The 23387-nt window shown below is 43.9% G+C and overlaps 1 protein-coding gene across 1 annotated transcript; it reads left to right on the forward strand.

Moving 5' to 3' along the window:
* Positions 1 to 21410: 21410 nt before the first annotated feature.
* LOC125536908 (putative oxidoreductase C1F5.03c) lies at positions 21411 to 22989 on the forward strand. The gene is made up of 2 exons (XM_048700200.1): positions 21411 to 22262; positions 22354 to 22989. Exons 1-2 carry the CDS (start codon positions 21491 to 21493, stop codon positions 22740 to 22742), a joined length of 1161 nt encoding a protein of 386 aa, XP_048556157.1. The 5' UTR covers positions 21411 to 21490; the 3' UTR covers positions 22743 to 22989.
* The last annotated feature ends 398 nt before the right edge of the window (positions 22990 to 23387 follow it).

A 23387-nucleotide genomic window follows, 5' to 3' on the forward strand; every position in this document is an offset into this window, starting at 1 on the left:
TACTGAACCTACTGAAAATGTTTACTTTGAAATTCCTTCGGGTATGATAGAGAAACTGCTAGCTAATCCTTTTGCAGGAGATGGAACATTGCATCCCGACTTACACTTAATCTATGTTGATGAAGTTTCTGGATTATTTAAGCTTGCAGGTATGCCCGATGATGTTATCAAGAAGAAGGTCTTCCCTTTATCTTTGAAGGGAGGTGCATTGACATGGTATAGGCTATGTGATGATATGGGATCATGGGACTACAAACGGTTGAAAGTGGAATTTCATCAGAAGTTTTATCCTATGCATCTTGTTCATCGTGATCGTAATTATATATATAATTTTTGGCCTCACGGAGGAGAAAGAATCGCTCAAGCTTGGGGTAAGGCATAAGTCAATGTTATATTCATGCCCCAATCATGAGCTCTCAAGAGAAATGATTATTCAAAAAATTTATGCTCGGCTTTCTGACAACAATCATTCCATGCTTGATACTTCTTGTATTGGTTCCTTTATGATGAAGACTATTGAATTCAAATGGAATTTATTGGAGAGAATTAAATGCAACTCTGGAGATTGGGATCTCGATGAAGGTAAGGAGTCAGGTATACCACCTAAGTTTGATTGTGTTAAATCTTTTATGGATACAGATGTTTTTCGTAAATTTAGCACTAAATATGAACTTGACTCTGAGATAGTAGCTTCTTTCTGTGAATCCTTTGCTACTCATGTTGATCTCCCTAAGGAGAAGTGGTTTAAATATAATCCTCCCATTGAAACAAAAGTAGTTGCACCTATTAAAGTTGAAGAAAAAACTATCACTTATGATGATCTTATTGTTCCCACTGCTTATGTTGAGAAACCACCTTTCCCTGTTAGAATAAAGGATCATGCTAAAGTTTCAACTGTAGTAAAAAAAGTGATATTAGGACACACAAACCCCCTGAGCAAGTTAAAGTTGAACCTAATATTGCTATGGTAAAAGATCTCTTGGCCCATAATATCGATGGGCATGTTATTTATTTCTGTGATGAGACTGCTAGAATTGCTAAACTTGGCGCTAAAGATAAACATAGACCTGTGGTAGGCATGCCTGTTACTTCTATTAAAATAGGAGATCATTGTTATCATGGCTTGTGTGATATGGGTGCTAGTGCTAGTGCAATACCTATTTCCTTATACAAATAAATTATGCATGATATTGCACCAGCTGAGATAGAAGATATCGATGTTACCATTAAGCTTGCTAATAGAGATACTATTTCACCAATTGGGATTGTTAGAGATGTTGAAGTCTTGTGTGGGAAGGTTAAATACCCTGCTGATTTTCTTGTTCTTGGTTCCCCACAAGATAGCTTTTGTCCCATTATATTTGGTAGACCCTTCTTGAATACTGTTAATGCTAAGATAGACTGCAATAAGGATATTGTTTCTATTGGTTTAGGGGATATGTCTCATGAGTTTAATTTTGCTAAGTTCCGTAGACAACCCCGTGATGAGGAATTGCCTAGTAAAGATGAAATTATTGGTCGTGCTTCTATTGTCGTGCCTCCTACTGATCCTTTAGAACAATATTTGCTAGACCATGAAAATGATATGTTTATGAATGAAAGAAGGGAAATAGATGAAGTATTCTTTAAACAGGGACCTATTCTGAAACACAACTTGCCTGTTGAAATCCTAGGGGATCCTCCTCCATCCAAGGGTGATCCCGTGTTTGAGCTTAAACCATTACCTGATACCCTTAAATATGCTTATCTTGATGAAAAGAAGATCTATCTTATTATTATTAGTGCTAACCTTTCTGAGCATGAAGAAGAAAAATTATTGAAAACTCTGAAGAAGCACCGTGCTGCTATTGGATATACTCTTGATGATCTTAAGGGCATTAGTCCCACTCTATGTCAACACAAAATAAATTTGGAGAAAGACGCCAAACCAGTTATTGATCACCAACGACGGCCGAATCCTAAGATTAAAGAAGTGGTAAGAAAGGAAATTTTAAAGCTCCTTGAGGCAGGTATAATTTATCCTATTGCTGATAGTCAGTGGGTAAGTCCTGTCCATTGTGTCCCTAAGAATGGAGGTATTACTGTTGTTCCTAATGATAAAGATGAATTGATTCCGCAAAGAATTATTACAGGTTATAGGATGGTAATTGATTTCCGCAAATTAAATAAAGCTACAAAAAAAGATCATTACCCCTTACTTTTTATTGATCAAATGCTAGAAAGATTATCTAAACATACACATTTTTGCTTTCTAGATGGTTACTCTGGTTTCTCTCAAATACCTGTGTCAGCTGATGTCAAGCAAAGACCACTTTTACTTACCCTTTCGGTACTTTTGCTTATAGACGTATGCCTTTTGGTTTATGTAATGCACCTGCTACCTTTCAAAGATGCATGATGGCTATATTTTCTGACTTTTGTGAAAAGATATGTGAGGTTTTCATGGACGATTTCTCCTATGGATCCTCTTTTGATGATTGCTTGAGCAACCTTGATCGAGTTTTGCAGAGATGTGAAGAAACTAATCTTGTTCTGAATTGGGAGAAATGCCACTTTATGGTTAATGAAGGTATTGTCTTGGGGCATAAACTTTCTGAAAGAGGCATTGAAGTTGATAAAGCTAAAGTTGATGCTATTGAAAAGATGTCGTGCCCCAAGGACATCAAAGGTATAAGAAGTTTCCTCGGCCATGCTGGTTTTTATAGGAGGTTCATTAAGGACTTCTCAAAAATTTCTCGGCCTCTGACTAACCTATTACAAAAAGATATTCCTTTTGTCTTTGATGATGATTGCATAGAATCATTTGAAATACTTAAGAAAGCATTGATTTCTGCACCTATTGTTTAGCCACCTGATTGGAGTTTACCCTTTGAAATTATGTGTGATGCTAGTGATTATGCTGTAGGTGTTGTTCTAGGGAAAAGAGTTGATAAGAAATTAAATGTTATTCAATATGCTAGTAAAACTCTAGACAATGCCTAGAGAAATTATGCTACCACTGGAAAAGAAATTTTAGCAGTTGTTTTTGCTTGTGATAAGTTCAGACCTTATATTCTTGATTCTAAAGTAACTATTCACACTGATCATGCTGCTATTAAATACCTTATGGAAAAGAAAGATGCTAAACCTAGACTTATTAGATGGGTTTTCTTGCTACAAGAATTTGATTTGCATATTATTGATAGAAAGGGAGCTGAGAACCCCGTTGCAGACAACTTGTCTAGGTTAGAGAATGTTCTTGATGACCCACTACCTATTGATGATAGCTTTACTGATGAAAAATTAAATGTCATAAATGCTTCTCGTACTGCTCCATGGTATGTTGATTATGCTAATTATATTGTTGCTAAATTTATACCACCTAGTTTCACATACGAGCAAAAGAAAAAGTTCTTCTATGATTTGAGACATTACTTTTGGGATGACCCACATCTTTATAAACAAGGAGTAGATGGTATTATTAGATGATGTGTACCTGAGCATGAACAGGAACAGATCCTATGCAAGTGTCACTCCGAGGCTTATGGAGGACACCATGCTGGAGATAGAACTGCACATAAGGTATTGCAATCCGGTTTTTATTGGCCTACTCTCTTCAAGGATGCCCGTAAGTTTGTCTTGTCTTGTGATGAATGTCAAAGAATTGGTAATATCAGTAGACGTCAAGAAATGCCTATGAATTATTCACTTGTTATTGAACCATTTGATGTGTGGGTCTTTGATTATATATGACCTTTTCCTTCCTCTAACGAGTATGCACATATTTTAGTCGATGTTGATTATGTTACTAAGTGGGTAGAAGCTATTCCAACTAGTAGTGCTAATCATAACACCTCTATTAAGATTCTTAAAGAAGTTATTTTCCCGAGGTTTGGAGTCCCTAGATATTTAATGACTAATGGAGGTTCACATTTTATTCATGGTGCCTTTCGTAAAATGCTTGCTAGTATGACGTTAATCATAGAATTGCATCTCCTTATCACCCATAGTCTAGTGGTCAAGTAGAATTAAGTAACAAACTGTTAATAGATCTAGAAAGAATTGGTCCAAGAAACTTGATGATGCATTATGGGCCTATAGAACTGCATATAAAAATCCTATGGGTATGTCTCCGTATAAAATGGTTTATGGTAAAGCATGTCACTTACCTCTTGAATTAGAACGTAAGGAATATTGGGCTATTAAAGAGCTCAACTATGACTTCAAACTTGCTGGTGAGAAGAGGCTTTCTGACATTAGCTCACTCAATGAATGGAGAACCCAGGCTTATGAAAATGCCAAGCTGTTTAAAGAAAAAGTTAAAAGATGGCATAACAAAAGGATACAAAAGCGTGAGTTTAATGTAGGTGATTATGTATTTCTATACAACTCTCATTTAAGATTTTTTGCAGGCAAACTCCTCTCTAAATGGGAAGGTCCTTACGTTATCAAGGAGGTCTATCGCTCCGGTGCCATAAAAATCAACAACTTCGAAGGCACAAATCCGAGGGTGGTGAACGGTCAAAGAATCAAACATTATATCTCAGGTAATCCTATAAATGTTGAAACTAATATTATTGAAACCGTAACCCCGGAGGAATACATAAGGGACACTTTCCGGAATGTTTCAGACTCCGAAAAGGAATAGGTACGTGGTACGGTAAGTAAACCGACTCCAAAATAGTTCTAACGGCATTTTTTCTCCATTTTGGAATATTTAGAAAAATAGGAAAATAAGAAGCAAACCAGAAAGGACACGAGGCTTCCACGAGGGTGGAGGGCACGCCCCCTGCCTTGTGGGCACCTCGTGTGCTCTCCGGACTCCGTTTTCTTGCATGATACTTCTTTTGGTCGGTATAAATTCATTATATAATCTCCCGAAGGATTTGACCACTGTATCACGCAAATATCTCTTGTCTTTGTTTCGAGCTGTTTTTCTGTTAGATCTAGGTCGTCATGTCGTCTTCAAGTGCCCCCAAGGACAAGTTCTTCGAGAAGGTCATCAACCCCTACCTCGCGGACATGCTGCAACACCCTCAAACCATTGAGATGCGTGAGGGGTTGTTGTACATCCGCGATGTTGAGGGACCAAGGAGGACCGAAAGCATGGAGGCAAGGCTCAAGGCATTGGAGCAACAAGTTTTCAAGTGTCAGGAGATGGTGGATGATACGTCTCCATCGTATCTATAATTTTTGATTGTTCGATGCCAATATTCTACAGCTTTCATATACTTTTGGCAACTTTTTATACTATTTTTGGGACTAACATATTGATCCAGTGCCCAGTGCCAGTTCCTGTTTGTTGCATGTTTTTTGTTTCGCAGAATATCCATATCAAACGGATTCCAAACGGGATAAAAACTGACGAAGATTTTTTTTGGAATATATATGATTTTTGGGAAGAAAAATCCACGCGAGACGATGCCTGAGGGGGCCACGAGGCAGGGGGCGCGCCCCTGACCCTCGTGGCCACCCCGTAAGGCCGTTGATGCCCTTCTTTCGCCGCAAGAAAGATAATATATGGATAGAGATCGTGTTAAAATTTCAGCCCAGCCGGAGTTACGGATCTCCGGAAATATAAGAAACGGTGAAAGGGTAGAATCTGAGAACACAGAAACAGAGAGAGACAGAGAGACAGATCCAATCTCGGAGGGGCTCTCGCCCCTCCCACGCCATGGAGGCCAAGGACCAGAGGGGAAACCCTTCTCCCATCTAGGGAGGTGGTCAAGGAAGAATAAGACGAAGGGCCCCCCTCTCCCCTTCTCTTCCGGTGGCGCCGGAACGCTGCCGTGGCCATCATCATCACCGCAATCTTCACCAACAACTTCACCGCCATCACCACCAACTCTTCCCCCTCTATGCAGCGGTGTAACCCCTCTCTTACCCGCTGTAATCTCTACTTAAACATGGTGCTCAATGCTATATATTATTTCCCAATGATGTATGGCTATCCTATGATGTTTGAGTAGATCCGTTTTGTCCTATGGGTTATTTGATGATAAAGATTGGTTTGAGTTGCATGTTTTATTATTGGTGTTGTCCTATGGTGCTCTCCGTGTCGCGCAAGCGTGAGGGATCCCCGTTGTAGGGTGTTGCGATACGTTCATGATTCGCTTATAGTGGGTTGTGTGAGTGACTGAAACACAAACCCGAGTAAGGGGGTTGTTGCGTATGGGGTAAAGAGGACTTGATGCTTTAATGCTATGGTTGGGTTTTATCTTAATGATCTTTAGTAGTTGCGGATGCTTGCTAGAGTTCCAATCATAAGTGCATATGATCCAAGTAGAGAAAGTATGTTAGCTTATGCCTCTCCCTCATATAAAATTGCAATAATGATTATCGGTCTAGTTATCGATTGCCTAGGGACAAATAACTTTCTCGTAACAAAAAGCTCTTTACTAAAACTAACTTAGTTGTGTCTTTACCTAAACAGCCCTACTTTTTATTTACATAATCTTTATTATCTTGCAAACCTATCCAACAACACCTACAAAGTACTTCTAGTTTCATACTTGTTCTAGGTAAAGCGAACGTCAAGCGTGCGTAGAGTTGTATCGGTGGTCGATAGAACTTGAGGGAATATTTTTTCTGCCTTTAGCGCCTCGTTGTGTTCGACACTCTTACTTATCGAAAATTGTGGTGATTCCCTATACTTGTGGGTTATCAAGACCTTTTTCTGGCGCCGTTTTTTTAAACCTTTTTCTGGCGCCGTTGCCGGGGAGCCATAGCGTGGGGTGAATATTCTCGTGTGTGCTTTTTTGCTTTATCACTAAGTAATTTTTATTTGCTGTTCTTAGTTGTTCTTTATCTTTAGTTATGGATATGGAACATGGAATACCAAAAAAATTAGGTGTACTTGCTACTCATGGAGATGGGGGGCCTCCTAAAACCCTCGATGCTGGTTATGTGAAAGATATTATGTACTACTTTAATAATCCTGAGAAAACCCCATTCAATTATGTAATGGGGGTAATGTTGGATCAACGTGAATACTTTAGGGATTACCACTTGACACAAAAAGGGAAACTATTATGGGATCAAATTCATATATCGAATTGGTATGCTAGGCAACTATGCTTGAGATATGATTATACTTGTTGCTCTAGGATGAAGGCTCCACACCTTCCATTTTTATGCGAATTTAATGATAATAGAACCTTAGCTTCTTATGCTAATGGTATATATGATTACTATGATGTGGAACAAATAGAAGAATTTTTTGCTTTTATGGGTGCTTATGAACTTGAATCTATGTTTAAAGAGTTTGAAGATTTTGATGATGATGTTTGTAGGCCTGAAAATTTAGCTATCCTAAAATATTGCTATGATAATTATGAATATAATTCCCATATTAGTGCGCTTATTGAGAAAGTCTCCGCTCTCCAAGAAGAGACTAATATTTTGCAGGAATCTATGGAAGAAGAAGTTGATGAAACTGTGAGCTCATTGGATGAAAAAGATGAGGAGGAGAGCGAAGAACAAAAGGAGGAAGAGAGGATTAATCACCCATGCCCACCTTCTAATGAGAGTAACTCTTCAACTCATACATTGTTTAATTTCCCTTCATGCTTACCGAAGGATGAGTGATATGATAATTGCTATGATCCCGTTGATTCTTTTGAAATATCCCTTTTTGATGATGCTTTGTATGCTTGTGGCCAAGATGCCAATATGAATTATGCTTATGAAGATGAACTTGCTATAGTTCCTTATGTTAAACATGAAATTGTTGCTATTGCACCCACGCATGATAGTCCTATTATCTTTTTGAATTCTCCCAACTACACTATATCGGAGAAGTTTACCCTTATTAAGGATTATATTGATGGGTTGCCTTATACCGTTGCACATGATGATTTTGATGAATATAATATGCATGTGCTTGCTGCTCCTACTTGCAATTATTATGAGAGAGGAACTATATCTCCACCTCTCTATGTTTCCAATATGATAAAATTGCAAGAAACTGTGTATACTATGCATTGGCCTTTACTATGTGTGCATGAATTGTTCTTTTATGACATGCCGATGCATAGGAAGAGAGTTAGACTTTGTAGTTACATGATATATGTTTCTTTGTGCTCACTACTAAATAACAAATCATTGTTAATTAAAATTGGCTTTGATATACCTTGGGATCCGGGTGGATTCACTACTTGAGCACTATATGCCTAGCTTAATGGCTTTAAAGAAAGCGCTGCCAAGGAGACAACCCGGAAGTTTTAGAGAGTCATTTATTTATGTTGAGTGCTTTCATATAGTTTAAAAACAACAAAAATAAAGAGGGGAACCCAAAACTTCTTCAAAAAGGAAAGTGAAAGTGAGAAAGACAAGCATTGTTGAAGTGGGAGAGCTCCTTGAACTTTGTTCATGCTCGCGGCAACTTTGTGAATATTGATTACAGAAACTTTTCAACAAAAATAATTATACCCTTGTACAACTCCATTGTATTATAAAAATAATGTGCCAAGGTTTGCCTTTAGGATGTTTACATTTGCTTGATGGTTTGTACGGTGCAGGACAGAAACTTTGGCTGTAGTGCGCGATTTTACATTTTTAGTTGGACCGTCAAACGGTTCTGATTCTTTTTGCACTGTATTCCTATACGAATTTTTTATTTTTCCTAATTTTTGCAGAATTTTTCAAGTATCAGAAGTATGGTGAATGTTCAGATTATTACAGACGTTCTGTTTTAGACAGATTCTGTTTTTGATGCATAGTTTGCTTGTTTTGATGAAACTATCAATTTATATCAGTGGATTAAGCCATGAAAAAGTTATATTACAGTAGACATAATGCAAAAACAAAATATGAATTGGTTTGCAACAGTACTTAGAGTAGTGATTTGCTTTATTATACTAACGGATCTTACCGAGTTTTCTGTTGAAGTTTTGTGTGGATGAAGTGTTCGATGATCGAGAAGGTCTCGATGTGAGAATAAGGAAGAGAGGCAAGAGATCAAGCTTGGGTATTCCCGAGGCACCCCAAGTAAATATTCAAGGAGACTCAAGCGTCTAAGCTTGGGGATGCCCCGGAAGGCATCCCCTCTTTCTTCAACAAATATCGGTATATTTTCAGATTTGTTTCATTCATGTGATATGTGCAAATCTTGGAGCGTCTTTTGCATTTAGTTTTCATTTTTTTTCTTTTATGCACCATGCTGGTATGAGAAAGTCCTTGTTTGATTTATAGAATGCTCTATGCACTTCACTTATATCTTTTGAGTATGGCCTTATAGAATGCTTCATGTGCTTCACTTATATCATTTGAAGTTTGGATTGCCTGTTTCTCTTTACATAGAAAACCGCCATTTATAGAATGCTTTTTTGCTTCACTTATATTTGTTAGAGCGTGGGCATATCTTTTGTAGAAAGAATTAAACTCTCTTGATTCACTTATATCTATTTAGAGAGATGACAGGAACTGGTCATTTACATGGTTAGTCATAAAATCCTACATAAAACTTGTAGATCACTGAATATGATATGTTTGATTCCTTGCAATAGTTTTGCGATATAAAGATGGTGATATTAGAGTCATTCTAGTGGGTAGTTGTGGATTAGTAGAAATACTTGTGTTGAGGTTTGTGATTCCCGTAGCATGCACGTATGGTGAACCGTTATGTAACGAAGTTAGAGCATGAGGTATTTATTGATTGTCTTCCTTATGAGTGGCGGTCGGGGACGAGCGATGGTATTTTCCTACCAATCTATCCCCCTAGGGGAATGCGTAGTAGTACTTTGCTTCGAGGGCTAATAAAATTTTGCAATAAGTATGTGAGTTCTGTATGACTAATGTTGACTCCATGGATTATACGCACTCTCACCCTTCCATCATTGCTAGCCTCTTCGGTACCATGCATTGCCCTTTCTCACCTCGAGAGTTGGTGCAAACTTCGCCGGTGCATCAAAACCCCGTGATATGATATGCTCTGTCACACATAAGCCTCCTTATCTTCCTCAAAACAACCACCATACCTACCTATCATGGCATTTCCATAGTCATTCTGAGATATATTGCCATGCAATTTCCATCATCATCATATACATGACTTGAGCATTCATTGTCATATTGCTTTGCATGATCGTAAGATAGCTAGCATGATGTCTTCATGGCTTGTCCTTTTTTTGATGTCATTGCTACGCTAGATCACTGCACATCCCGGTACACCGCCGGAGGCATTCATATAGAGTCATATCTTTGTTCTAGATATCGAGTTGTAATATTGAGTTGTAAGTAAATAAAAGTGTGATGATCATCATTATTAGAGCATTGCCCCAAAAAAGAGAGTCCAAAGAAGCCTAAATAAAAAAGGGGGCCAAGAAGCCCACGCAAAAAAGAAAAGAAAAGGGGGCAATGTTACTATCATTTTACCACACTTGTGCTTCAAAGTAGCACCATGTTCTTCATATAGAGAGTCTCTTGAGTTATCACTTTCATATACTAGTGGGAATTTTCATTATAGAACTTGGCTTGTATATTCCAACGATGGGCTTCCTCAAATGCCCTAGGTCTTCATGAGCAAGCAAGTTGGATGCACACCCACTTAGTTTCAGTTTGAGCTTTCATATACTTATAGCTCTAGTGCATCCGTTGCATGGCAATCCCTACTCACTCACATTGATATCTATTGATGGGCATCTCCATAGCCCGTGGATACGCCTAGTTGATGTGAGACTATCTTCTCCTTTTTGTCTTCTCCACAACCACCATTCTATTCCACCTATAGTGCTATATCCATGGCTCACGCTCATGTATTGCGTGAGGGTTGAAAATGCTGAAGTGCGTTAAAAAGTATGAACCAATTGCTCGGCTTGTCATCGGGGTTGTGTGTGATGTGAATATTTTGTGTGGTGAAGATGGAGCATAGCCAGACTATATGATTTTGTAGGGATAACTTTCTTTGGCCATGCTATTTTGAAAAGACATGATTGCTTTATTAGTAGGCTTGAAGTATTATTGTTTTTATGTCAAATGATAGACTATTGCTTTGAATAACTCGTATCTTAATATTCATGCCATTATTAGATATGTGATCAAGATCATGCTAGGTAGCATTCCACATCAAAAATTGTCTTTTTTATCATTTACCTACTCGAGGACGAGCAGGAATTAAGCTTGGGGAAGCTGATACGTCTCCGTCGTATCTATAATTTTTTATTGTTCCATGCCAATATTCTACAACTTTCATATACTTTTGGCAACTTTTTATACTATTTTTGGGACTAACATATTGATCCAGTGCCCAGTGCCAGTTCCTGTTTGTTGCATGTTTTTTGTTTCGCAGAATATCCATATCAAACGGAGTCCAAACGGGATAAAAACTGACGGAGATTTTTTTGGAATATATATGATTTTGGGGAAGAAAAATCCACGCGAGACGATGCTCGAGGGGGCCACGAGGCAGGGGGCGCGCCCCTGATCCTCGCGGCCACCCCGTAAGGCGGTTGATGCCCTTCTTCCGCAGCAAGAAAGCTAATATTCGGATAGAGATCATGTTAAAATTTCAGCCCAATCGGAGCTACGGATCTCCGGGAATATAAGAAACAGTGAAAGGGTAGAATCTGAGAACGCAGAAACAGAGAGAGACAGAGAGACAGATCCAATCTTGGAGGGGCTCTCGCCCCTCCCACACCATGGAGGCCAAGGACCAGAGGGGAAACCCTTCTCCCATCTAGGGAGGAGGTCAAGGAAGAAGAAGATGAAGGGCCCCCCTCTCCCCTTCTCTTTCAGTGGCGCCGGAACGCTGTCGTGGCCATCATCATCACCGCAATCTTCACCAACAACTTCACCGCCATCATCACCAACTCTTCCCCCCTCTATGCAGCAGTGTAACCCCTCTCTTACCCGATGTAATCTCTACTTAAACATGGTGCTCAATGCTATATATTATTTTCCAATGATGTATGGCTATCCTATGATGTTTGAGTAGATCCGTTTTGTCCTACGGGTTATTTGATGATCAAGATTGGTTTGAGTTGCATGTTTTATTATTGGTGCTGTCATATGGTGCTCTCCGTGTCGCGCAAGCATGAGGGATCCCCGCTGTAGGGTGTTGCAATACGTTCATGATTCGCTTATAGTGGGTTGTGTGAGTGATTGAAACACAAACCCGAGTAAGGGGGTTGTTGCGTATGGGATAAAGAGGACTTGATGCTTTAATGCTATGGTTGGGTTTTACCTTAATGATCTTTAGTAGTTGCGGATGCTTGCTAGAGTTCCAATCATAAGTGCATATGATCCAAGTAGAGAAAGTATGTTAGCTTATGCCTCTCCCTCATATAAAATTGCAATAATGATTACCGGTCTAGTTATCGATTGCCTAGGGACAAATAACTTTCTCGTAACAAAAAGCTCTTTACTAAAACTAACTTAGTTGTGTCTTTACCTAAACAGCCCCTACTTTTTATTTACATAATCTTTATTATCTTGCAAACCTATCCAACAACACCTACAAAGTACTTCTAGTTTCATACTTGTTCTAGGTAAAGCGAACGTCAAGCGTGCGTAGAGTTGTATCGGTGGTCGATAGAACTTGAGGGAATATTTGTTCTGCCTTTAGCTCCTCATTGGGTTCGACACTCTTACTTATCGAAAATTGTTGCGATCCCCTATACTTGTGGGTTATCAGTGGAGCGTGGACTCGACTCCAATCACATTATGATCACAGAGTTCACCAACAAACACAAGTTGGACGTCAAAGACATTGGGGAGGCCATCTTCAAACTTCATGAGAAAATCGAGCACCTCCAAGCCCAGATCTATGACCTGCAAAATCAAAACTGTGAGTATGAATATAGATTCAAGAGAATGAGTTTGGCTGCATATCTGAGGATTCAGGAGACTCGATCATCCTTCTATGATGGTGAGCCTATGCCTTGGAAGAGGGACGACAAGCCTACATCATCAACAACTCCACCTTCTCCACCAACAAAGAAGAACTTAGTATCTGGTATGGGCACTCCCTTGGCAACTGCCAAGCTTGGGGGAGTGCCCCGGTATCGTATCACCATCACTTTTATCTTTACCGTTTTTATTAGTTTGATCCTTTTGATAATATCTTGATCTAGTAGAATAAAGTTTTAGTATGATCTAGTTGTGAGTTTTGCTTTATGATCCTTCTATGTAATCGAGTCCATGAGTTGTATATAATAAAGATTAGTGTTGAGTCAAGGGCTTGATTATTTTGCTATGATCTTAAGGGAATAAAATAAAAAGAGAAGAAATAAAAAAGAAATAAAGTGATCATATGGATCTTATGGAGAGTAATGACTTCACATATAAAGAGTATGATGAATAAAAGTTGTTGAGAGTTGACAAACATAGTTTTGGTCACCGTTGAAATTAATATGAAGTAATAAAGAAAGAGAGGTTCACATATAAATATACTATCGTGGACATCTTTTATGATTGTGAGCACTCATTAAAGTATGACATGCTAAGAGTTAGCATTGGACAAGGAAGACAATGTAATGGGTTATGTTTTCTTACATCTGAGATAAATTATATTGTCATGGATTATCCAACATGTTGAGCTTGCCTTTCCCTCTCATGCTAGCCAATTTCTTTGCACCAAGTAGAGATGCTACTTGTGCTTCCAAATATCCCTAAACCTAGTTTTTCCATGAGAGTCCACCATATCTACCTATGGATTGAGAAAGATCCTTCAAGTAAGTTGTCATCGGTGCAAGCAATAAAAATTGCTCTCTAAATATGTATGACTTATTAGTGTGGGAGAAAATAAGCTTTATACGATCTTGTGATATGGAAGAAATAAAAGCGACGGACTGCATAATAAAGGTCCATATCAGAAGTGGCAATATAAAGTGATGTTCTTTCGCATTAAGATTTTGTGCATCCAACTATAAAAGCGCATGACAACCTCTGCTTCCCTCTGCGAAGGGCCTATCTTTTACTTTTACCTTCTACCTTACATAAGAGTCATGGTGATCTTCACCTTTCCTTTTTACATTTTATCCTTTGGCAAGCACAATATGTTGGAAAGATCCTGATATATATAGCTAATTCGATGTGAGTCTTCATGAACTATTATTGTTGACATTACCCTTGAGGTAGAACATTGGGAGGCAAAACTATAAGCCCCTATCTTTCTCTGTGTCCGATTAAAACTTCATAACCACAAATATTGCATGAGTGTTAGCAATTGTGAAAGACTAAAAGATGGTTGAGTATGTGGACTTGCTGAAAATCTCTTATATTGACTCTTTCCTATGTTATGATAAATTGAGATTGCCTCAATGACTGAGATTAGAGTTTGTTGGTTCTCAATGAAGTTTATGATTCATACTTGAAATTGTGATTGAATTGTTACTTTAGCATAAGAGATCATATGACAAAATATACATATGTTGTTGTTCTAAGAATGATCATGATGCCCTCATGTCCGTATTTTATTTTTATCGACACCTCTATCTCTAAACATGTGGACATATTTTTCGATTTCGGCTTTTGCTTGAGGACAAGCAAGGTCTAAGCTTGGGGGAGTTGATACGTCCATTTTGCATCATGCTTTTATATCGATATTTATTGCATTATGGGCTGTTATTACACATTATGTCACAATACTTATGCCTATTCTCTCTTATTTTACAAGGTTTACATAAAGAGGGAGAATGCCGGCAGCTGGAATTCTGGGCTGGAAAAGGAGCAAATATTAGAGACCTATTCTGCACAGCTCCAAAAGTCCTGAAACTTCACGAAAGTTATTTCCAGAATATATAAAAAATACTGAGTGCAAGAAGTACCAAAGGGGGGCCACCCACCAGACACGAGGGTGGGGGGCGCGCCCTACCCCCCTGGGCGCGCCCCCTGCCTCGTGGGCCCCCTGGTGGCCCTCCGATGCCCATCTTCTGCTATATGGAGTCTTTCGTCAAGGAAAAAAAATCATAAGCAAGCTTTCGGGACGAGACTCCGCCGCCACGAGGCAGAACCAATCTAGGGCTCCGGCAGAGCTGTTCTGCCGGAGACACTTCCCTCCGGGAGGGGGAAATCATCACCATCGTCATCACCAACGATCCTCTCATCAGGAGGGGGTCAATCTCCATCAACATCTTCACCAGCACCATCTCATCTCAAACCCTAATTCATCTCTTGTATCCAATCTTTGTATCCAAACCTCAGATTGGTACCTATGGGTTGCTAGTAGTGTTGATTACTCCTTGTAGTTGATGCTAGTTGGTTTACCTGGTGGAAGATCATATGTTCAGATCCATTATGCATATTAATACCCCTCTGATTATGAACATGAATATTCTTTGTGAGCGTTTGTTCCTGAGGACATGGGAGAAGTCTTGCTATTAGTGGTCATGTGAATTTGGTATTCGTTCGATATTTTGATGAGATGTATGTTGTCATCCCTCTAGTGGTGTCATGTGAACGTCAACTACATGACACTTCACCATTGTTTGGGCCTAGAGGGAGGCATTGGGAAGTAATAAGTAGATGATGGGTTGCTAGAGTGACAGAAGATTAAACCCTAGTTTATGCGTTGCTTCGTAAGGGGCTGATTTGGATCCATATGTTTCATGATATGGTTAGGTTTACCTTAATACTTCTGTTGTAGTTGCGGATGCTTGCAATAGGGGTTAATCATAAGTGGGATGCTTGTCCAAGTAAGGACAGTACCCAAGCACCGGTCCACCCACATATCAAATTATCAAAGTACCGAACGTGAATCATATGAACGTGATGAAAACTAGCTTGATGATAATTCCCATGTGTCCTCGGGAGCGCTTTCCTTCATATAAGAGTTTGTCCAGGCTTGTCCTTTGCTACAAAAAGGATTCGGCCATCTTACTGCACCTTATTTACTTTTATTACTTGCTACTCGTTACAAATTACCTTATCACAAAACTATCTGTTACCGATAATTTCAATGCTTGCAGAGAATACCTTGATGAAAACCGCTTATCATTTCCTTCTGCTTCTCGTTGGGTTCGACACTCTTACTTATCAAAAAGGCTACGATAGATCCCCTACACTTGTGGGTCATCAGTCCTCGACAAGGGTCCTTGCCTCCCGCAACTTGAACACTATGTCGTCGACGTACGCCTCGATGTTCCTTCCGAGTTGCTGGCCCAGGGCGATGTGCATCAATCGCTGGAAGGTCGCGCCGGCATTCTGCAGACCAGAGGGCATGAGGCGTAGCAGTATACCCCGCACGGGGAAAGGAAATTTTTTCTTCTCGACCTCCCGCGCCACCATCTTGATCTGGTGGTAGCCCGAGAAGGCGTCCAGGAAGCATAGCAAGTCGCACTCGACAGTGGAATGAACGATCTAGTCGATGTGTGGAAGAGGGAATGGGTCCTGAGGGCCCGGTCTTGAGAGAACAATTGTTTCTTCCTTGCCGGTGCGGCCTCCGGGATCTCCGGAGCATCTTCAACGCCTGATCGTGTGGCTGTCGTAGCCTTGAAAGCGAGCTTGAGGGCCAGGAGTGCATCCTTGGTGTCCCCCGCCACGGTGATGGTGCCACTACTTCCAGGCACCTTGATGACATTGTAGCCGGGGTGCATTGCCGCCATGAACTTAGCGAGGGCCGGATACCAAGGATGGCGTTGTATGGGAGGTCGATGCGGGCAACGTCGAAGTCGATGAGTTCGATGCGGTAGTTGTAGCGCGTGCCGAAGGTGACAGGGAGGCGGATCTGCCCCAGGGGGACAGTGGAGCCATCGCCCACCCCTGAGAAGGGCTTGGTGGGGGTGAGCTAGTCGTAAGGCACTTGAAGCAAGTCGAAGGCTTCCACGGAGAGGACATTGAGGCCAGCAACGCCGTCGATGAGGGTGCTGGTCACCGCGATATTGTTGATGGTGGGTGTGCACAACATGGGGAGCGCGCCGGCGCCAACCATGATCTTGGGGTGATCCCTGGAGTCGAAGGTGATGCCGACCTCCGGCGCTGCGTGGCTTGTGGGAGTCAACTGCCGCGGCCGAGCAGCTCCCACCCAATGAAGAAGCTACTTGATGTGGCAGGCCAAGGCCGGCGCCTGCGACCCGTCGAGGATGGATGCAACAATGTGGGGCGCCGGCGCCGCGGAGCGAGGGTGAAGCGCGGTCGGCAGAGAAGCAGCCTTCGACACGCCCCTACATGGCGCGCCAAATGTCGGATTCAGGGCTCCGCAGACCCGAGAAAGGTTCAAACTCTGGGGCGTGTGCGAAGAACTCAACCTATCCAGCCTACAAGCTCGTCGCCCCACAGCCTAGCCCGATTCGCATAAGCAAGGAAGAAGATGAACACGGCAATTTACCGAGGTTCGGGCCACCTTGCGGTGTAAGACCCTACTCCTACTTTATGGTGGATTGGCCTCACAAGGGGTTGGGGATGAACTGGTACAAGGGATGAACAGCCTCGCGAGGTTAGGGTGAGGAATGAGTCGACCAGCCTCGGATCGGATCCCCCCTATGGTGGTGGCTAACCTATATTTATAGTGGCCTCGGTCCTCTTTCCCCAAAAACATAGTCGGGAAGGGATCCCACAGTGGCCAATTTGAAAGGGGACAAGTAGTACATCTTATCTTGACGAAAGGTGGTCTTCGCATGCAAAGCTTCTGGTCGTGACGCGGCGGTGGACTTGGGGGTGACATCCGTCATGCCGTGCTGGTGGTCTTGGTCTCGTTGCACTGGAATGGAAACCTTCGCTAGATTCCTCGGAAACCCACGTCTGTCCTTGCCTCCTTAGCACCAAATAGGAAACCGCAGCGTCATCGTTGCCTCATGAGGCTGGGTACCTCCATAGAAATCTCCGCTTCTCGAGAGGCTGCCTGGGGAGGCCGCTCCTCCGGGAGGTCTTGGTGCCATCCACCTTGCGAGGCTTGGTCACTCGCGAGGGTCTTGTCTTGTCGGTCTTGTAGATGGATCGTACCAGGCTGTCGAAGGAGCCATGCCATGGGCCGCAGGCAGGCAAGTCTGGGTACCCTAGTTCCTAGAACACCAACAGCCGAGGCCCGCGGTCCACTCCACCATCCCTGTGCGTCGACTTTACATGGTATGCGTCGCGCCGCCTCCCTTGGCGCGGGAACGCCACTGTCCTCGCCGGTCTTTGTCAAACTGTTGGGTTCTCCTCACCTACTTCTAGTATCGCCTCCGCGCTCCTAACCAAGCCGCCGCCGCCACCGCTCTTCTTCAGCGCCGCTGTAGCTCGCTCACTCGAGCCCCGCCGCCAGTCCACTCCTTCGTCTTCATCCAGCACCAGCTCGTCGTCGGCGTCGCTATGATCTTCCCGGCCACTTCGTCTACTCCGACCATCGTTGGCGACATCGGCCCCGCGCCGCTTGTCGCCGTAACCGTCGTTGAGTTTTTCTCTGCTAGCCCCCTCTGACTCCTCGACATGGCGTACAACTCATGCAGGTCCCTCATCTACGCATGCCCGGTGCTAGCAACACCGATGCGTGCCTTCATCCATGATGTGTCCCCGAGCCCGGAAAGCCTGATGTGGCGCTTCGTCAACTTTGTCTTCGTCCGTCTATGCATTCCGGATGCTGGTAACGCCAATGCGTGCCTACGTCCACGATGTGTCCCCGAGCGTGGCAAACCCGATGCGGTGTGTCGTCAACAACGTCTTCTTCCTAGGCGCACCACTACTTCGACACCACTGAGCCCTTGACTAACTCGGCGTCTACTTGCGTCCGCGGCTCCACGGCTACTTCCTCGACACTCGCTACCCCGACTCGGCATGGATCATAGCGTTCTTCGCACGGCTACCTCGACCACGACTACACCACCCCACGCCCTCGGCTATCTCGACAACGGCACAATGGGCTATCACCTCGCTTGAGCAACTCGCTGGCTTCCTCTACAGTCAACGCGGCCGCAACGTGACACCGTCCACAACGCTCCCGCTCCGACTGCGAGGGGATGTCAGCTTGTAGGCTACTATTCTCTCCAGTCTGACTATCCGCGCCGCTCCTGTTGTCTGCGATGCTACCGCTACGACTGCGGGTGGATGTTAGAGATATATTTGGGTTACATGTATTTTGTATTCTAGGATTTGTAATCCATCTCCTACCTTATCTCCAGAAGAGGCTTCTTGCCCTCCAAGTCATGTACTCAATATATACTCACCCTCGAGGCTCAATAATACATCCATCATAATCCGCCAATCCCTTTCCATCCTTTCTAATAGTGATAAATTGAACTATTTATTGTTGATTTATTTTTTATGTGTTTGATCTTCTTGGTTCTATTTTGAGTGTGAAATGTTGTTTGTGTTGGGCACGAGCATCGTATATTTACCGCGCCTGCTGGGGCTGCTCGCGCGTCATCTTTTGCAGCGGCCGCTGGAGCCTTCGCCATGCTGCGCGTAAAAAAATGGCCATCTCCAACAGCCGCTCTATATAGCCACCGCGCTGAAAAATTAGTGTTTTTTTGCGCGCGCTACCAGTCCGGGCGCTCCAGCGGAGGCGCAAAAATCGCGCGCGCGGCATATCTAGTTCAGCACGTGGGCCGAAACGCCATCGCGCGCCGCTTATTTGCTGCGCCCACTCCCATGTGCTGGACTCTCGAGCGCTCGCTCGCAACTCCACCCACCACATCCATCCGCGGTGCCGCCGTCGCCCGCACCGCCCGACTACCGTTCTGGCGCTTCCCCGGCCTATCCCCGCGCCGCGGCGGCTTCCTCCGCCTCCATCTAGTCACCGCCGCCCTCGCGCGCGGTGGTCCTCCGACGAACAGCGCGTGGCCGCTCGCTGCCGCTCGGCGCCCGCAAGGTATGTATTGCTCAACTTCATGAATTTGGTCATGTTGATTGTAGTTTTTATAGCCTAGTATTCAACATTGTAGATGAGTTCGTTGTATGATTCGTCCGAAGAAGAATTTGATATGGAAGAGGAGGAGGATCTTGCAATGATCCTAGCTATGCACATCCATAAAAAACCGAAGCACGGTGGTTCGGTTATGGGTCAGCAGAAAATTTGGAGGGATAGGATCGATGCCCACAACAGATTGATCATGCATTATTTTTTGGAGAATCCCACATACCCGGAGTCGTACTTTCGTCGCCGGTTTAGGATGAGCACCGAGTTGTTCAGGCGCATTGCAGAGAAACTAGCGAGCCATGACCGGGTTTTTCAGCAAAGGAGGAATGCCGCCGGAGAGTTCGGGCATAGCACCTTTCAGAAGGTGACATCCGCTTTGCGTATGTTGGCATACGGTATCCCGGCTGATCTAGTTGATGATCACTTGGCTATGAGTGAGAGACAAGCCATCATATGTGTCAAGCGCTTCGCAGTCGGAATTGTCCAAGTGTTTGGCCAGGAGGATTTGAGATCTCCCAATGATGAAGATGCCGCAAGGCTATTGGAGATGAACAAAGCTTGCGGCTTCCTAGGTATGCTTGGCTCAATAGATTGCATGCATTGGAGTTGGAAGAATTGTCCAAAGGCATGACATGGGCAATTCCACGGTAAAAAAAAGGGTTCCACTATAATCCTTAAAGCGGTGGCCGATCAAGAGACTTGGATTTAGCATGCATTCTTTGGAATGCCTGAATCTTTGAATTACATCAATATTGTCAACCGGTCACCACTGATGAATAAGATTGCAAATGGTGATTTGCCACCGGTGCAGTTTGTAGCAAATGGTTGTACATTCAACTATGGTTATTATCTTGCGGATGACATCTATCCAAAGTGGCAAACACTTGTGAAGCCGTTGAAAAAGCCGGAAGGTATGAAAAGTCTTGATTTCCACAATGCTCAAGCGGCGGCTAGAAAAGATGTGGAGAGAGCTTTTGGGATTTTGCAAGCCCAATATTCTATTGTGAGAGGACCAGCTCGATTTTGGAATCAAAAAATGCTTTGGTACATCATGCACGCTTGTGTGATCATGCACAATATGATCATCGAGAATGAGCGTGGCCAAGATGTAGACTACTCTCAGTATAAGCTCTTGAGACATCCCGTGCGAGTGCGACGGGGGGCTGAAAGGGTGGCCCGTTTTGTTGCCTCCTATCATGCCATTCGATGTACCGCAGCACATGATGATCCTCAGAAGAATCTCATTGAGGAGTGGTGGGCATGGAATGGACGATAAAGAGCATCATGATTTGTGCGTTCGATGTTGTATTGTTGAACTATTTGTTGTGTTATTACACTATTTGTTGTATTGAACGATAAACTGTTTGCTTGAGTTGTAATAACGAAAATGAACTATTTATTATTAATTTATCTGTTTGTATTTGATTTTTTGCTTGTGTTTGTAATGTATATGTTGTTTGTGCGAGAGTCGTGTGCTGCATTTTTGCGTGTTGTTGGAGTTGCGCGTGCTGCATTTTAGCGCCGCTGCTGAAACCAGCGCTACCTGCCGCGCCAAACCAAACGATGAACGGCGACAAACTAATTTTTAGCGCGTGACGCATTTGGCGGCTGTTGGAGATGCTCTAAGCACATAGTGGAAGTAGTATAGAAATGAAGGTTTGCAAAGGGGATTGAGTTTTCGCGACTTTATTCCACCTCCCGTTCAACACACCCGCAGCTCCAAATCCGGAGACCGACGACATCATGGCCAGCGCGCCAGCCCCGCCGCCCCGCCGCGTGGTCGTCTGCGGCGGTGGCGTTGTCGGCGCTTGCACGGCCTATTTCCTCTCCACCCACCCCGCCTCCCCCACCGTGCCGACCCTCATCGAGAAGTCCTCCCCCGCTTGCGCTGCCTCAGGCAAGGCGGGCGGCTTCCTCGCCCTCGACTGGAGCGACTCCACCCCCGCACTCTCGGCGCTGGCGCGCGCATCCTTCGGTCTCCACCACCGCCTCGCCGCTGCCCTCGACGGCGCCAACGCGTACGGCTTCCGCCCCGTCCACACCCTCTCCATCTGCCTCCCCTCTCAGCCCGCCGAGCCCCTCTCACCCCACCCGCTCCTCCCTTCCTGGGTCGACCCCTCCGCCTCCGCCGCGCCGCCGCGCCAGCTCGGAACTCCGGACACCACCGCGCAGGTCCATCCGGGCCTCTTCACCAAGGCCGTCCTCGCCGCGTCCGGCGCCGAGGTGGTCATCGGCGAGGTGGAGCGCGTGGTGGTCGGCGAAGGGTGTGTCGTTGGCGTCGCGGTGAAGGGGCGCGGCGTGGTGGACGCGGATGCCGTGGTGCTCGCGCTCGGCCCTTGGTCTGGGCGTTTCGAGATGGTCAAAGAGGTGTTCGACGTGTCCGGGCTCAAGGCGCACAGCATCGTGCTCCGGCCGCGCAACCCCGACAAGATCACGCCGCACTGCCTGTTCCTGAGCTACCAGCCGGAGCCCGGCGCCAAGATGCTCGACCCGGAGGTCTACCCGCGCCCCACGGGTATGCAGTTCTTCAAGCTGAAGTATGTGTGCATCAAACTGAACGGCACCCATGTTTAAACATCTAGTTGTTGCTGTTTGTCCTTGAACAGGGGAGGTGTACATTTGCGGAATGAGCAAGGACGAGGATGTTCCAGATGATCCGGCAGCGATTGACGGGGAGCCGGACTCCATTGCAATGCTTCACAAGATCGCTGGGAGGGTGTCCAGCCAACTGAAGACAGAGGAGGGCGCAGAGGTAGTCGCGGAACAGGCCTGCTACCTCCCGTGCACCAATGACGGGCTGCCGGTCATCGGGGAGATGCCTGGGGTGAAGGGATGCTACGTTGCAACCGGGCACAGCTGCTGGGGCATCCTCAATGCTCCTGCTACCGGTGCAGCACTCGCCGAGCTCATCCTTGATGGGCAGGCCAAGATTGTTGATCTTGTGCCCTTCAGCCCGGCAAGATTTCTCAAGAAGAAGAGCAGGCGCGGAGTGTAATGGCATGCGCGGTTTGTTTCGATCTGATGTTCCAAACTTGGCAACCGAATAAAAAGCTATCCTCTCTTGCCTGTCCGAGGGGATAGGCAAATAATGTACGGATAAATAAAACCTTCAACACTTGCTGTCGAGTGTTGTGGAGATGGATAGATCCTGTTTTACTTTTATCTGATGCTGTAGTGATCTAAATGCTCTTATATTTATATATGGAGGGAGTACCAAATGTACCAACGAACGTTTTGCATGAGAACATCTTTGAATGCAGACGTGAACTGCCAGTACACTCCCTCGCTACTGCATGATCATGAGAAGAATGATACTGTGAAGTTTACATCAAACACTAAGGGCTCCTTCAGAATTTTTGGAGGATTAAAATCCTTCAGAATTTTTCCTATGTTATTGTTTGATTCATAGGATTGAATCCTATTGGAATTTTTTCCAATGATTTTTTTACTACTTCCCATACGATTTCTAGCATTCAATCAAACTCTTCGGAACAATCCTTTGTTTTTCCTATAAATGCAATCAAACAACCCCAAATCCTGTAGGATTGAGATGAGCATGACATTCCAATCACATTTTGAGAACAAATCAAAGAGGCCCTGCCCTGAAACATAACGTCACACTATTATTCAATCAAACTCT

Source organism: Triticum urartu, chromosome 2 (assembly GCF_003073215.2).
Source record: "Triticum urartu cultivar G1812 chromosome 2, Tu2.1, whole genome shotgun sequence".
Taxonomy (NCBI): domain Eukaryota; kingdom Viridiplantae; phylum Streptophyta; class Magnoliopsida; order Poales; family Poaceae; genus Triticum; species Triticum urartu.

Excerpts from the sequence above, each read along its gene's own strand:
- LOC125536908 (XM_048700200.1), top strand. The coding sequence starts at position 21,491 with ATGGCCAGCGCGCCAGCCCCGCCGCCCCGCCGCGTGGTCGTCTGCGGC. Across the intron at positions 22,263-22,353 it reads GGTCTACCCGCGCCCCACGG|GGGAGGTGTACATTTGCGGA; the intron begins GTATGCAGTTCT and ends GTCCTTGAACAG.